Source organism: Acanthisitta chloris, unplaced genomic scaffold (assembly GCF_000695815.1).
Source record: "Acanthisitta chloris isolate BGI_N310 unplaced genomic scaffold, ASM69581v1 scaffold10063, whole genome shotgun sequence".
NCBI lineage: Eukaryota > Metazoa > Chordata > Aves > Passeriformes > Acanthisittidae > Acanthisitta > Acanthisitta chloris.
In genome coordinates this window covers 11,893-29,286 of record NW_008663252.1, presented here as the reverse complement: position 1 = coordinate 29,286, position 17,394 = coordinate 11,893, and the positions used below count along the sequence as shown (strand labels likewise).

Sequence of the window (17,394 nt, the reverse complement as noted above, 5' to 3'; positions counted from 1 at the left end):
CACTTCCTTCCCTATTCTCAGATTTCATTCGACAAAGCAACCACACAAACCTTTGCTTTCTGACCTCTCTTTTCTACAAAACCAGAGTGTTGTGGTGACAGCACGTGTAAGTGGCTTGATTTATCCATGGGAAAGGTATCTATTACTTTGCAATAGTCTATTAAGCAATGAAAATATTAAAAGGAGTTAAAACCTCTTCAAAACACAAACACCTCCTTCACATTAAAACATCACATTCTTTCTAAGATAAGCATGTGTTCTAACAGTTTGAACATACTGCAAAATTACCACAGTAAAATATTTTACCTCCTTTCTTTCTGAATCCTTAATGCTTGCATGCAATACCAAGTTTTTCTAGACTGACTCTTGTGTTTAAGTCTACTGGACAAGCTCATAGCTCCTGCCTTCCATGTAACAGACCTTGTGTCAGTGCACACATAGGAAGCATAGCAAAGTTCACCCCAAGCTGCAGCTTTGCATTATTGGCACAACACAAGAAATCCTGCCAAGTAAATGATGACAAAATTTTATTCGCTGCTTAAGCTTACAATGTCAATAGTGACCAAAATAAGGAGAAATTATTTCGAGTCAAACCTCACCACAGGGAACTATCAGCATAAACAGAGGATGGGCTTTTAAGGCAATCTGCATTAATATCACCCCAAGTTTTGCTGTCTTGACAGAGTAATGATATTTGACAGTATGCTCCAGCAGATGCCACAAAATATATCTACTTCTTGCATGCTGCTGTGGTCTCTTTGGTCTACAGATGTTTATCTCTAGAGCATAGTTGAACAGCTGCCTACAAAATGTCAAAACAGCCCAGAAAGCTAGAGAGATACAGTTTTGCCAGATGTGTAACCTAGGTGAGCATTTCTTCTCACATAAAGAGGTACAAAGAAGTACAATTTAATGCAGCAGTCTCTTCTATTTGTTCTCACATCAACAGAAAAGAATATTTCCATTCTCTATCGGCTTTGGTGCTGCATCAAGAAAAAGCTTTTCACAGAAGACAGCTATAATAGCAATGCAAATATCATCCTGATGCAGCAAGAGCTGGAGGAAACAAGCTCTCAGCTCAGGCTAGATTCCAAGCCCTGCCTGCATTGCTAATGCAAATGAAACTTTAATGAGTCTGTCTGCAACATGAAGATAGCTAATTGTTCTGTGTGATGAAGTGTGATGTGAAATATTATGTCCAGTTTTGGGCGCCTCACTTAAAAAGGACATTGAGGCACTGGAGCAAGTCCAGCCAAGGCTCATCAAAGGTCTGGAAAATGTGGGATGAGGAAGGGCTGAGGGAATTGGGTTTGTTTAGCCTTGAGAAGACGCTCAGGGGTGACCTCATGGCTCTCTGCAACTCCCTGAAAGGAGGGTAGTTGTTATGCCACAACTGCAGGGAGAGAACTAGAGGGAATGGTCATAAACTGAGACAGGGAAGAGTCAGATTAGATGTTAGGAGAAATGTTTTACCTGTGAGGGTGTTCAGGCACTGGAATAGATTGCCCAGGGAGGTGTTGGAGTCACCATCCCTGGAAGTGTTGAAGAGGTGTCTGGATCTGGTGCTGGAGGATGTGGTTTAGGGTTTAGGGGCTCCAGCAGTGACAGGTTAATGGTTGGACTGGATGATCTTAGAGGGCTCCTCCAACCTTGATGATTCTACAATTACTCCATACTTTGGTCACTGTTGACACGGTTACCTTAAGCAGTGAATAAAACTGTAATCAGTTTTTGTGCTGAGAAAATAATGCAAAGATGCAGCATAGGGTAAAGTTTAACCTGTCTGTTGAACTTTGACATGGCTCCGACAGATGAGCCCTGAATATGAATGAAAGACCTGAGTGCCTCAAATTATGCCTCTGTAGGCACAGTTAACCATCCCCTTCCCACAGCATGGTACTGCCATGAAACCAAAGGGAGAGGCTGTAAGTGGGACAAAAGAAATGCTCAGTGAAGATGCTGACTGCTGCTTGCAGGTAATTTAAGCACAGTGGCTCAGAAAAATGAACAAAGCAATAGCTGAAACCACCTGCAGCCAACTCAGAGTTGAACTCTGACCTGAATTTTATGCTGTTTCTTTCTACCTATTCCTTCACAACCCTTTCTAAATCTAGTTTTCAACAAGCTGTGGTGGAATTTTTTGCAAAGTGAAAATGTCACTTCAAAAGCATTGTGGTCTGCCAGTGATTTATTGCCCAACACCAGCCTGTCAAAGAAGAAGTGAACCCTCTCCTGCCTCTCTCTCCATCCACTTAATTTATTTATTTATTTTAAATACCTCCTGAATTTTTCACACACAGAAGCTCCTATAGGAGCTGTTCTTTCAATGGTATGTGGCAATTCAGATAAACAGGGTCAAAAACTACCCTTTGTTTTGCAGTGGCAGGATACAGCTAGGCCTGTCATTACCCAAGAGGACAGAATTGTTAGCTAGAAACAAATGTATATGAAATAAAAAATCCCTGAAGGTTCTTTATAGTCTTCAAGTTTATTTATTTATTTTTAAACAACAAACTAAGTGCAATAAACAGTGCTAAAAATAAAAAAAAGAGGCAAAAATGGGGAAAGCACTCTCCTTCTTTTAGTCCTTCATTCCTCCTTTTGTTTCCCAGCTAGTAACTGCTTTAAATGAAACGAGAAGGAGCTGGGGGAAAAAGGTTTTTCTTGCCAGAGGTACAATCTCACCTGTTTGAGTGTGGTTTGCCTCAACCTATGCACAAAAATAGACCTCTGTGCTGAAGAGGTTCAGCAAGAGCAGAAGTAGCAGAGACATGGAGGAGAGGAACATTTGCTAAGTGTCAGATGAGCATCTCCTAGATCAAAGGGACATGCAGCAGGCAGCTCCAGGACCTTTCCCTCTTGCCCAGGAAAGATCCTCATGGTATCAAGCCTCAGACCAATGTAAAACATCACTGTTTTTCCAAAACATTTAGAGAATGTTGGACATTTCAGCAGGGTGAAAAGACAAGTTTCTACTGCAAACTTGCCACATTTGATCCATCTTGTTGAGACAAGAACAATTATTTCTCCTTCTACATTCCCTCTATTAACTGTCAGTTCTAGAAAATACCTCCCCTTTTTTTTTGGGTCTCAGAAATTCAGCAGTCCAGCCAGACATGCCAGACAAAGCCATTTACCTAGCTTGTCTGACAACCTTGTGTGCTCCAGCACAAAGTTGACAATTATTTAAGATAGCAACTTAACTGTTCCAGCCAGAACTGTGGAAAGCTGTCCTAGCTACAGCTATATTGCAAGCTGGACAGCAATTAACATTTGTCTATGATGCCCTTTTCTATGTGAAAAGCTAAAAAAATCCCTAGAATTTAACATACATGGAATCTGCAATACCTAAACCTGGACACAAATGTTCAGTCTTGTGTTTTCCTTAATGCTAAATAAGGGTGATCAATATCATCACTCACTTTTTACAAAATACTGCAATAAAACTACTTTCCTTCATATCATCTTTCTTTATTTTCCAGCCATAGCACTGAATGTGTTCTGTGTACTTCCTAAATGAATAGCAAGGGAGGAATCTACCTCCTTTCCTATAACAGGAAAGGACATTCCTTCCTAGGAAGGAATGACCTTCATCTTCAATTTCTGCCTTCAACATGCACCACAGTCCCAGAAAGTACTAAATGGGTCACTAAGTCCACTAAGCACCTGCATCCATCACTGTATTTGCTAGTCAGGAAGTACAAAGCAGAAAAGCTTTGATCAGAACTGTACAAACAAGTTTCTGCAGCTTGAACATATGGACCTTTCTTGTGAAAAAAACCAACCCAGTGTGCCAATTCCATTACTGGAGGTCAGGCCAGAGAAGCTGATGCAGTGAAGCAAGATATTTCTATCGCCCTGAACTGAAAAAGACTAGAAATATGAATTCATCTTCCTGATGTTAAAAATGTTGTCTGTAACTTCAGGCACACTAGAATAACTTCATAAAAGTTTACCATATTGCTCACACTGGAGCAGTTTTGGAGAGATTCACACCAGATACCCAGGCACTACTGCACTTGGCTCTGGATAAACAAAGCTAAGTAGCATGTGGTCCCTCGGAGAGGAACTCTTTGTTAGGAGCTGCAGTTCCAGGACAAGAGGCAATAGGGACAAATTGAAAGAGGAGAAATTTAGGTTAGATATTAGGAAGAAGTTTTTCCTGTGAGGGTGGTGAGACACTGGCACAGGTTGCCCAGGGAGACTGTGGCTGCCCCAACCCTGGCAGTGTTCACAGCCAGGTTGGATGAAGCCTTGAGCAACCTGGTGTGGTGGGAGGTGTCCCTGCCCAGGGAGTTGGGACTAGAAAATATCTAAGGTCCATTCCAACCCCTAAAATTCTATGATTCCATAGTATCCTCTGCCTTGTTATGACTTTCCCTAACTGCACAATTTAAAACCAGCAAGTTCAACGTATTGAGGGAGGGAATTTGCAGAGGGAATGGAGACCAAGTGAAAAAAAACCAGGATGAAAATACAGAAGGGAAAAAAAAGCAATGCTTTGAAGACATTCCCTGTGCCTCTATGTGCTTTTAGTTATCTGTGCGATGACTTGGAGACTGAACAGTTCTAGGATGCTGTAGAATACTATTTAGAAAAGAGTTATCATCCAGGCTTCTGGAAGGCTGTTATTCACAAAAAAGCTATAGTCCATTCATAAAATCATAGAATAATCAAGGTTGGAGGAGACCTCTAAGATCATCCAGTCCAACCATTAACCTGTCACTGCTGGAACCCCTAAATCAGATCCTCCAGCATCAATTCCAGATGCCTCTTCAACACTTCCAGGGATGGTGACTACACCACCTCCCTGGGCAATCTATTCCCGTGCCTGAACACAATAACAGGGAAAAAAATCTTTCCTAACATCCAATCTGACTCTGCCCTGGCTCAGATTATGACCATTTTCAGGCCTGTGTTTGTTCAAATTTGTGAAAGGTGTGGTAAAAGCAAACAACAGAAAAACCCCAATCCACAAGCAACCAAAAAGAAACCTAAGGCCTAAGTGTGTTCATGTGAAGAGTGAAACAGTTCAGCTGAGGACATCTTTCAGATGCAAGAGATGTCTGGGTTGAAAGGGAATGTGCACATAGCACCTTACAGAGAATTGTTTTAAGGCTTCCAAAGGTTGCTGAAGAAATAGAAGAAGATAAATGGTGGGATAAGGGTCTATGCATACCTGCCTGATATTTTCTTCCAGATCTATTCAACTGCTGCAGCTATTGTAGACAAGAGGTGCCTGTGCCTAATAGCAGTTGATAAACAGACCTTAAGTCTGAAAACCTAGAGATACTGCATCAATTTTAGGAGTCCAGTTTGTGGCTGACATCTTAGAGTACCACCTTGAAAGTGGCTTCTATTTTCATGAGTGTGTTTTGGAGGCTTGGTGGGGTTTAAGATTTGGGGTGGGTTTTTTGGGAGGAGGGTGTTTCAGGGTGGGGGAATGTGTGTGTTTTTTGGACTGGAGATGTTCTTTGTTCTGGTTTTGGGTTTTTTTTTACACAGGTATTCAAGTATAACCATATCTCACAGTAGAAACAGAAACTTTTGTGGCTTAAAATGATATAAACCCATGATGATAATCCTTGTGTGTATTGTCACTACGGTTTGTAGGAACACAAGCCACAGAGTGCTAACTATCTTAGAGAGCTTGTAATCTTAGAAGAATGTAGAGAATGAGGCAGAAAATAAGTTAAGATGGATTTCTAATTTTCTTTTCCTGACAGTACAAAAGATTTAGAAGAGATTTCTTTCTTTACAGACCACCCTTCCAGAAAAACAACTGTCCTCCTGTACCAAAAAGGAGCCCATTATATAAAGTGTATTAAACCTCTACATAAGGGTTAGGCTGAAATGAAAATATAGTTAAAAGCCTTAAGTACTTTAAAAACATAGAACTCAACTAAAATGGAAAAATTCAGACCTTTTTTTTTAGTATTTTCCATCTTTCAGCAATCCTAAACAGATTTCATTTCATTAAAGAATTCAGGGCCCTTGCTCTTCTGCTTGCAAAAGCCTCAGTGAAAACTATTTTCTTGTGCATTTTCCAATGCCATTTCCAATGCTAAAGCAAAGGAAATGTCATTGGTCCTGTTGGACCAAGCCCAGAGAAGAGCCACAAAGATGATTAGAGGGATAGAGCACCTCTTCAGGCTCAGAGAATTGGATTTGTTCAGCCTGGAAAAGAAAAGGCTTGGGGTGACCCTTCAGCATCTGAAGGGAGCCTGCAAAAAAGATGGAGAAGGACTTCTTACAAGAGCATGTAGCGACAGGACAAGGGAGAATGGATTCTAACTGAAAGTGGGTAAGTGTAGATTAGATATTAAGAAGAAATTCTTTCCTCTGAGGGTGGTGAGGCACTGGAACAGGCTGCCCAGAGAAGTTGTGGATGCCCCATCCCTGGAAACGTTCAAGGCCAGTCTGATGGAACTCAAAGCAACCTGGTCAAGTGAAAGATGTCCCTGCTCATGGCAGGGGGATTGGAACTAGATGATCTTTAACATCCCTTCCAACCCAAACCATTCTATGATTCTAAATCCTAGTAGAGGAAGAGAAAGATATTCAGCACTACAGTTAACTACAGCTGTCACAGGGCTAAGAAATAAAATGTGTGTTTATGGGATTTATAATTGTCTCTGGACAACTAGACCAAGATCCAAGAATGCTGAGTGCCATTCATGTCGTGGATCAAAGACAATGATGCAGCCAAGGCGGATTGTGCCTAGGCATCACTGTGAAGCTAAGCATCTTGAGACTGTGTTCACTTTTCCATATCAAAAGTGAATGCACTGCTCTTTCTAGACCAGAAATTAGGGCTCTTTCAGAAATAAAGCACTGCTTACTCTCTCTGGAATTCATGTGTCAAACAACCTTACATGACCTGGTTTAAACAGGACAGCAAATACACAGAAGTTCTTTTGATGCAAACCTACTTTCTATCATGACTTCACAGTCATTCCAATGAGTGAAAAGGAGAAACTGGGACTGAGAAGTATCTGATCTATATGCCAACTTGTTCATCTGTTACAAGAACTATCCTCCATTGGCTCATTGGACCATAAACTGCAATGAAATCAAAATTTTATCGTGTTCCTACACTAGTGTATCAGAGTAAATTTTATTTTAACATTCAGCCATGCCAGTTTCAATTTACACTGTTGGAGGATGAGAAGACATTCAGTAACCTACCCACTGAATAACATGTTATCATTTGTTGTCAGTACAAATTGGGGAATTGGTGTCTTAATTACAGAGAAGATGGGAAAGGTAGCTGAAGGATCTCAGAATTCCCATTCATTAGTGCCTACTTAGCTGGGAAACAGTACTGGCAATGATGATAATTCTCTGAGAAGGTCTCAGGCGTAATCAGACAGAAAGAAGGCAATGCAGGGGAAAGATTAGGAAAGCTGACAAATTGAAATGGCTGAGGTATAAGCTACCAGCACCTGGAGTCAATTAATAAGATCCTAGACCCATTATCCTGCCAGTGGAAGCAGAATTTCGAAGCAAAATAACAGGCAGTAACTGAACCAGGGCACTGTCAGTGCAGAGAAGGAACATGTGTTTTTGCAGGACTGTTGCAGCAGTGTTGTCAGGAACACAACAGAAAAACACAAGAGATGGAATTGCTAGAGATTTTTCCTGTGAAATTCCATCCATTAGAATTCAGCAGAAATAAAAAAAACACCACCTCAGATTCATTTTTTTTCTGTTAAAAATGAAAAACTACATTGCTACAGAGTTTTAAAGAGATGAAGTAAACCCACCAGAACTGCAGTGAAATTTGAGTTATGCTTTCATTGATTCACTATATACTTACAGACTCCCACGGAAGTCTATAAATGCATATATCTCTCAAATACAACCATGTTAATGCTGCCTTACAATCTGGCATAACAGTTGGAGGCTTGTGACAGTTTAGATGTTGAGCCACTGATTTGAAGCAGAACATGTTTTTTGTTTCTTGCTTTGTTTAGGATTGATGAACTGGTTTTGCTTTTCTGTTGAAAACAGGAAATTCAGTACTGTTCTTTTCCTATTCTACAGGTTGCAGAATGCCTTTTCCTGAAGTAGGAGCAATGTCTTCTACTGTAAACACTTAAGGCAACTAAGGAAAGTTAGTCTCCTCTCAACTGACCATACACTGTTGCAGGATGCATGTCTAGTGTAACTGCAGCCCTGAATGAAACTGCTCAGTTCAAGAAGTATCTGGAGCACAGACTGTGTGTGTAAGGCTGTGCAGGCACACAGGGACATAGGACAATGGATGGGACTGATTGACCCAGGGTCATCTTGCCTTCTCAAAAAAAATCAGTCACACAGGATGTTTTGAAGATCTCCTTCCTCCTGTCCACTCAGGAAGGAAGACCAAAGCATTCTGAACCTCTCACACTGGTCACAGAAAACAGGCTCATAATAAACAAAGCACACAGGTATTAGACAGACCAACCCAGAATTCAGTGCACAAATTTCATTTCTTTATAGACACACCTACTTAGAAGGGTAAAGCACCACAAAGTGCAAATACCAAAGCAGAGACTACTTACCTTCAATGTACAGGGGCTCAACGACATCGTGATTTATCAGTTCGAAGTTCTCATGACCAATCCAGTGCTCCACATTTCTTTTCCTGCCCGTAAAGAAGTTGTCCACAACTGTAACCTCATGGCCATCCATCATTAGTTTGTCAGTAAGATGAGAACCCACAAACCCTGCTCCTCCAGTTATCTGCGTTAGGACAGTTGGTATAAATTTCTTTTTCTTTTTACAGAAACACTAGACAAAGTCTACAAACATGAAGACAGAACAGTAGCTTTCAGATCTTTGCTTACTCCAGGGGAAACAACTCCATTTCCATGACTGGTTTCTTTTCCCCCCCCTCCAAGATTTACAGCATTTAAAATTTCAAGAGACATCCTTGACATGTTTCATCACTGTCAGGCTAGAAGTTCAGCTGCCCATTCACATCAATAAAATCTCTTTTTCAGATTACATTATTTTCCTTTCTTTCCTTCAAATTGGATTGTGCCCTTTTATGCAACAGCAAAGCCTAAAAAGAGGCAAAAAGGTAACAGGAGAATTTTCTGCAAATCCCATTTCTCAGAAAAAACAAAGAGATGACAGAATGCCAGGTTATTTTCCTGTCAGATTTATAATATCAGACATGTCAAATCCAGCTTTTACCTGGTTTAAATGGAAGACATGTCAGGTGTTCTAAGCAAGCACTGCAGGTTTTCACCCAGAAAGGAGGAAGGGAATTCTCATTTTAAATACCTGCTAAAACAAAAATCACTTCTTTTGTGTTTTAATGCATCCACAGCACACATCACTCTGGCCTGAGGAGGTCAGGCAGTTGGACAATGACCTTTGCAGGCCCTTTACAACTGAAAATATTCTATTCTATACCATCAGCTCTGACACGCAGCATCCTGCAGGGAGAGGACTAGAGGGAATGAATGGCCTTGAGCTGAGCCAGGGCAGAGTCAGATTGGATGTGAGGAGAAATGTTTTCCCTGTGAGGGTGTTGAGGCACTGGGATATTGCCCAGGGAGGTGGTGCAGTCACCATCCCTGGAAGTGTTGAAGAGGTGTCTGGATCTGACACTGATCTGGCTTAGGGTTTAGGGGTTCCAGCAGTGACAGGTTAATGGTTGGACTTAATGATCTTAGAGGTCTCATCCAACCTTGATTGTTCTATGGTTCTACTGTTTGCCTGTCTTGGAACTCTCTGATGTTTTACTGCAAAGAAACAAAATATTTAAAACCTTGTACTCCCGTTCCATTGCAGATGTAGGAGAAACAAGGAAAGTAATTATTTTTTCCCTTTCTGCACTTCAGTCAAACAGCAAACAATATAACCACTCTCTCAGTGCTGAAGCAGTCAGCACAGTAAGCAGAACTGCAAGTTGTGTGACACATCCAGACAGACCTAACTATGGAAGCAATTATTTTCTCTGCATTTCATAAGCTGTTTTCAAGAACAAAGACATGACAGATCACCACTCTCAAAAAATGGACTTGTAAAAGCCCTGTGTGACATCAGCTATATTGTATGACTGCATGATCAAATTCACATTTTGAGAGTGATTCAGCTGTTCCGTCCATTCTTCAGCAGCAGTGACAACTAACCACACAACAAAAGGACATGATGTAATTGTCAAGCAGGAATCTAATGAATGGATGCTGTGCTGCAACAACAAAGTGCTGTGTAGAGAAGGATGAGATGCCTGAAGTCCTTTCACTGTGGGCTAGTCAAAGCCTAAACATTTATCCTGCCCACTACCCTGCCATCCACCACTTAAAAAAGCCAAATTAGGACATCTGTTTTGTTTCACCGTTTTAAACTAGAAAAAAAACAGAAAGGCAAAGAGAAAGCTATCAAAGACTGAGAAAGGGAAACAAACAACCCCTATAACTGTATCTGTTTTCTTCTGTAAAAACCTGAATATCCATTTCTTGTATTCTCACACTTGTTCTTATTAAAAATTCAGGGAAGCAACTGTAAGCAGCAGTTCATAAAAGAATCATTTAGTTGTCTATTTAGTATTCTTCTGAGTTTGGCTTCCAGATTCAACATGTGATTCAGTTCCTTGACCAACCTGAAGGAAAAACAGGATTTAGGAGAAACTCTCTATGAAAGAATAGAAGAAAAAAAAAATCTCAAGGCTCCCACTCTCCTGCAACAGAGAGGAGGAAAGAACAAGTTTCTGACATAATGCTGTGAATGAGGATGAAAGAAGAGTAGGAACTGGAGGGGAACAGCCCTTTGCCATGTGCCACCACTTACCCAGGAAACAAACCAGGCATGGAAAACCTACTGCCATAAGTTTATCCTGACTTGGAAGTGAGCTGCAGCTTTGCTGGATGTTCCAAGGGTTTTGACTTTTTTTGTGGAGACCACCACAACACTTCAGTAGATGACCTGAACCTACTCCTTCAACTGAGGCCCAAGGAAATCTCCTGCTGCTCCTTCTATTTCCAAGATAGCAGAGTAGACAAACTCAATGCTTGCAATATGTCTTTGGTACAGTAAAAGAACTTGTCTTCTTCCCACTCTCCTTTTTGGAAAAATGCCCATAACAAAGCCAAGCACTAGTTACAGCACTATACTACATGCAAGCAAAAGGGAAAAAAAGGGCACAAACCAATTTTGTCTGGAAAGAAGTTTCCAATTCCTTTAAATCTGTAAATAGTTTTAACAATAAATCTAAATTAGGTATTAGATAAAGAAATAACTGAAAAAGGAGCTGAATTTCCCCCAGAAAAGTAAACAACTGAGTAAATGATGGTTTTTATCATTACTTGAGGCTACATTTTAAAAAAAAAGAGAGAAGATTATTTATCACTAAAGCTCTCTGTATAACCTTCCTGTAGTCACTCATAAACACATCATTTCTCAATATGACTTCCTGCAAATCACAATGACACATTCATCTACACAGTCATATACTGCACATTAATCATTTCCATATCAAACCTGAAGCTCCAGTGCTTGGGGCTTAAATAGGAATTCTTTATTATGGCATCGTTAATAGAAATATTTAAGTACTTGGTAGTGCAAATGTTTGGCAACTTCAGCACCTACTAAAAGGCCGAAATATTACTGGTAATCATCTCCATTAGAGGCACTTACAAGTCCTTCTATTTGTTACACGAGTTCATTTCTGCTGTCTGCAGTCAGAGCCAAAACATCTAATGTACCACATGGAAATTACATTCATTTTTTATTTTCTGCTCTACCATATTCAATTCAACAAAAAAAACAACAAACCACCCAACAGACTGAAGTAATGTCAACACTATCTTCCATAATATCAATAGAATTCCTTCTCTTGCACACAAAAGCCTGTGGCCTAATCACTTCAGAGAACTCAGGAAGCAGCTGAATCATACACAACAGGATGAAGACCTCTTTTAAATGCAAGTGACAGAGTATCTAGTCTCAGCTGAAATACCACCACTAAAAACAATCAGCTCCATCCAAATAGATGCAGTGTAATAAAAAAAATCACTGCTAGAACTGCTGCCTGCTCAGGTCAGTCCTGTGGAGATCTCCAGGCTGGAGATGGAGACTGCACTCAGAAGGGAAAATAAACTCAAATTTAAAATGGATTCTAGGAAAAGATGCAAAGAAAATACAAAGCAAATGATCAACCAAAGTTCACTTGTCTTGCCAATTCTTGAGGAACTTTGAAGTGTCATGCAAGGTCTACGTGTTTCCTTTACATGTGGACTTCAGCTACTCAAAAGAACATGGATTATTTCCCGTAGGATTATGACACCAACTCTGTAACAGAAAGGAACTGCCCACATGGGCAGGAGGTTTGTGAATGTCTATTTGAGTTGTCACCAAACTAGTCCCTCACTACAACAGAGAAGAAATGACACAACAACTTGGCATTCCTTTTGACCAGCTTTCCCTAGATGCTGAAGGATGTGGTTTAGGGGTTCCAGCAGAGTGACAGGTTAATGGTTGGACTTGATGACCTTAGAGGTCTCCTCCAACCTTGATGATTCTGATTCTATGAATTTGAACTACAAAATACACAGACACCAGAAAGCTATTCACCTCCAGGCCAACAGAAAACTCGCCCATTCCAACTACTTGCCAGATCTGTTGAAGCAACAGATTTCAACAAAACATTCAGTATTTTTCAGTGGCAAAGTCTAAAAGTGAACATCAAGAGCTCCACAGGCTGTTAACAGCTTTCACTGACACTTTTCTTGAAAGCACCTCCTCACTTACCCCAAAAACATGACATTAAGGTTACTTTATTACTCTTGCAACACATGAGGCACAAGATTTAGGAATTTTCAGAATTAAGCCTCTCTCTTCTGTTTTTCTCAGCGTATCTTCCATATTCAACAAAGACACAGGGAACCTACAGGTGTCCATCCTTCAGACTGTCATAAAAACGACAGAACATCATTGCAGAACTAAACTAATTTGGAATCACTTATTCTTTATGAAATTTTGCAATAGCAATGAAGACTATTGCCTAACAAAAATCAAAATTTTTTTCAGCTGCATCTTTTCAGTGTTTTTGAAGTCAAAGCAAATGAAATCACCAGGTAAGTTAGGCACTTTAGCAGGGTTTTGTCCGAGACTTTCCTTTCTACCACAGAGGCAGAAGTTCATACTCTATATTTACACATCTCAAGTAGCTCTACTTTCTCTGCCTTCAAAACATGGGCAAAAAAAATTTCCCCCTGGACAAACAGAAACAAGGAAAAATTTAGGTCACAGATAACTTCGAAAGCGTTTGCAGACAAAACTGGAAAGCTGTTGTTGCAGCACAATTCGCTGAGTTGAAAACTGCCTTGGATCAGTACTTGCCCTGACTTAACCTGCCATCCTCTTCCACCCTCAAATGCTTCTGATGCTTCAGAATAACAGGAACAGCAGAGAAGATAATAGAGAGATGAACGCTCCCTGCAGAGCAGCTGCTTTTCTAGTCTTATGACTAGATTTTGCCCAATTCAGTCACACAAGCTTTCTGTCAAGACGTGCTTAAGAAGTTTCTCAGTCTCTGCAAGTTGAAGCCATCTGGGAGCATAGACAAAGACCCTTTGGCAATGTGATCCCGAGATATTACAGAGAACAGCAGCCCAAGTGGCAAGTGCAAAGCACAGCCCATGTCTATTGTTCACATGCTGAGTTTGAGAGAACCAACAAAGCGGAGCACTACTCTAAAACCTGTGCAACACACGTGACATCCGAGGTGATTTACTTCATCCCTTCTCATGTCTTTAATCCTAGAACACTGATTACATTCCACAGAATTGTTTGGCATTCCCCAAAAGCAACCCCTGAGTAAACACCAACTTACCAAGATTCTTTTACGATCCTTTTCGGATAAAAATTTCACTGGTGGATATTTCTGGGTGAAACTACAGAACATGTCAAAACAAAGGAGAGAAATTAAGTAAGTTTCAGCTTGATTTCCTCTTTCACATACCTGTCTGAAACATGAAAACCCACTCTGACAACCTCCTGTTCTGCTAAGAGTATGTTTAGTCCCTTTTCCTAATAAAGTCCTAATTGAGGACTAGACAGGACAATCATAAGAGGTTGAGGGGAGAGTCAGATTGGATGACCATAAGGGAGAGGCAGATTGGATGTTAGGAGAAATGTTTTCCCTGTGAGGGTGTTGAGGCACTAGGATATTGCCCAGGGAGGTGGTGGAGTCACCATCCCTGGAAGTGTTGAAGAGGCATCTGGATCTGGCACTGGAGGATCTGGTTTAGGGTTTAGGGGTTCCAGCAGTGACAGGTTAATGGTTGGACTTGATGATTTTAGAGGTCTCCTCCAGCCTTGATGATTCTATGATTCTGTGCAGGACCCATGTGTGCCAGGAGTTCACACTGCAATTATCTTTCCTCCTACTCACAAATGGATTCTCACTGCACTGACCCTAAACCTCTCATCCTGAAGCACCTTCCCAGTTTCTGACCTGTAGTACTGGCCCAACAGGAATTCTTCAGAGGCAAAGCACTGATACTTCTGTACTTTGTCAACTTTTCATCCCAGAGAGAAAAATGTTTCCAGTTTCTTGAATAGGGGAAATATGGCAGTGGAACCCTCCAATGTTATGCACACAGGGAGACTGACATAAGAAACTACCTGCACTTGCTTTATACCACTATATAGGTCACTGACCATTTCCTTGATTTAAGCTGAAACAATGGAAAACAGTAGTGCATAAACATAATGCAGACATATAAAACACATCCTTCCTGTGACAAAGGCAAATCCACCAGTTACAAGAGGTTTATGGAATTCAAAAAAAGGTTAAGTGTCAAATAACTAGATGCAAGGCACAAGTCTGTCTCCTCCATTTCTAAACCCACTATTTTAAGGTCACATTAACCCAGCATGGAGTTATACTGCTGCCAAAGGGACCTCACAACCAATTTTCACAGAATCACAGAACCATCAAGGTTGGAGGAGAACTCTATGATCATCAAGTCCAACCATTAACCTGTCACTGCCAGAACTTCTAAACCCTAAACTTTATCCTCCAGCATCAGGTCCAGATGCTTCTTCAATACCTCCAGGGATGGTGACTCCACCACCTCCCTGGGCAATATCCCAGTGCCTCAACACCACAACAGGGAAAACATTTCTCCTCACATCCAATCTGACTCTGCCCTGGCTCAGCTCAAGGCCATTCCCTCTAGTCCTCTCCCTGCAGCCATGGCAGGACACACATCCCCCACCTCTCTCCAACCCTGGCAGGGAGTTGCAGAGAGCCAGGAGGTCACCCCTGAGCCTCTTCTCCAGGCTAAACAAACCCAGTTCCCTCAGCCCTTCCTCATATAACAAGTTTCCAGATTTTTTTGCTCCCTCCATTATACCAGTACTAGTTTAGATGCAGTGGGATAGAGTCTGAGAGCTAAATGATGACCTTTTGGCAAGAACATTGAGTTATCTTGACCTAATCCTCACTTTGATGACTAGGTGACAATGCTTTTGCTGAAATAATTAATAATGAAAACTTTCCAGCTTTAGCTTCAGTTAAACAAACTCTTGTTATGAGACTAGCATTAAGGAATTCCTGTCTTTCCTGCTTCTCCAAAGCATGACCATGGTTTGCTTTCAGGTTTTATCAGCTTATGAGGTAAGAAAACATTGACACTAGGATAAGCTTTGCAAGCAGGATCAGCCTTCAGGCATCTGACTGAGGAGTTATTTACTGTCACTTTACATAGACATGAAAGTAAAACATGATTAATTGCAACAACCCACATTCAGCTGAACCAGCAGAGGCAAATGGCTACACTATTGGAAAAATCCAACAAGAGCCCACATATTGTGAAAGTATAATTCCCAGACTGACTCAAACAGGGGAAAAAACCCATTTGGATTCTTTCTCCTGATTGATAGAGATCTGAAACTTATCAATACATGCAAGAAGGAAAGAGCATTTCTATGGCTCCTGGGAGACATTATAACTTAATGATTCCACTCAACAACTCATTGCTCATTTGGAAAAATATAACAGTTAGTGCAAAAAAAACCCCCAAAACAACCAACAAATCCCCAATCAGGAAAGCCTCCCACAACGGTCATCTGTGGATGGCAAAAGAAAATAGGTGAATTGCCAACAACTGAAGCTGAAGATTTACTGGGCTATGAATACAGATTAAATAAATCAATTGAACTGTTATAATTGGTATGGTTCTATCTCATGTGACTACTACAGGTGATGCAGTCTACAATGTGTTTTGTGCTGCCAATACATTGCCTAGTTCAGTCCATGAAGCTCTCATGCACATTAAGAGATGAGCAATCAGATCAGTATTCTCACTGAAATAAATTGCATGTGGCAGGTCACTGAATCTTTCAAACCAATTGTAAAAAACACAACTGAAATTTTTCCCCCTTTTTTTTCTTTTTTTTTTTTTTTTTTTTCAGCCCAGAAGGGGTGGGAAGAGGAGGGGCAACCACTCACTGAAACAACAAAACTCAGAACACCAGAAGGAGCAGGTGTCAGCATACCTCTGGCCAAGAGCAATGGTTTTCTCCCCTCACTCCAGAGGAACAGAACAACCACCAGTATGCTGTATGTAACCATGAAAAGTGTTTTCCCTGTGAGAGTGTTGAGGCGATATTGCCCTGCCCAGGAAGGTGGTGGAGTCACCATCCCTGGAAGTGTTGAAGAGGCATCTGGATCTGATGCTGGTTTAGGGCTTCCAGCAGAGTGGCAGGCTGGACTGAATGATCTTAGAGATTTCCTCCAACCTTGATGATTCTATGATGGTTTACTGGCATTTCTTGGACAAGTCCAGACTTGGCCTTTTGTAATGCTACTTGTTTGCTTGGGACACCAGCAGTGCCACCTGCACAACAGTATCGCTGTCAAAAGCACTGTCCTTGTCAGACCTGACAATTCCCACTCCTATTCCAGACCACATTTTGTGAAGAAAAGCATCTACTCATTAGGACTTTCATATCAGGGAACTAATCTGACAGAAAGGTAACCAGGCTGGGGAGAAAGGGAGTTATTTGCAAACAAACACTGAAATGTCTAGTTTCCTCATCCAGCTTACTCAAATGGCTCTGCTGGCCTAACAATGAGGAAATGATATTGCAGAATGAACACAAACAGCCAGGGAGAAATGGATCAGACTTGGATTCTTTTTTTTATACAACTGTCTATTTAAGATGCCTGTGGAACTACAGCACATTATTTAATATCTGCAGCTCATCAAAAAGCTTCTGTGCTTTTCCTCAGTTGCATCATCCAGTTTAATCCTGGCAGTCCCAGTGGACAACAGGCTGTCCATGAGTCAGTCAACAGTGTGTCCTTGTGGCTAAGAAGCCAATGGAATCCTGGGATGAAGTGGGAAGAGCATTGCCAGCAGGGCAGGGAGGGGATCCTGCCTCTCTACT

At 41.1% G+C, this 17,394-nt stretch overlaps 1 protein-coding gene across 1 annotated transcript in view; it reads right to left on the bottom strand.

The window, feature by feature from the left end:
• UXS1 (UDP-glucuronate decarboxylase 1) overlaps positions 1–17,394 on the bottom strand; it is a 48,233-nt gene that overhangs the window by 23,450 nt on the left and 7,389 nt on the right. Inside the window, exons 4-5 of the mRNA XM_009070924.1 lie at positions 13,829–13,889; positions 8,547–8,727 (exon numbers count right to left, since the gene is read on the bottom strand). Coding sequence (XP_009069172.1) covers positions 8,547–8,727; positions 13,829–13,889 — 242 coding nt within the window. The remainder of the gene's footprint in view (positions 1–8,546; positions 8,728–13,828; positions 13,890–17,394) is intronic.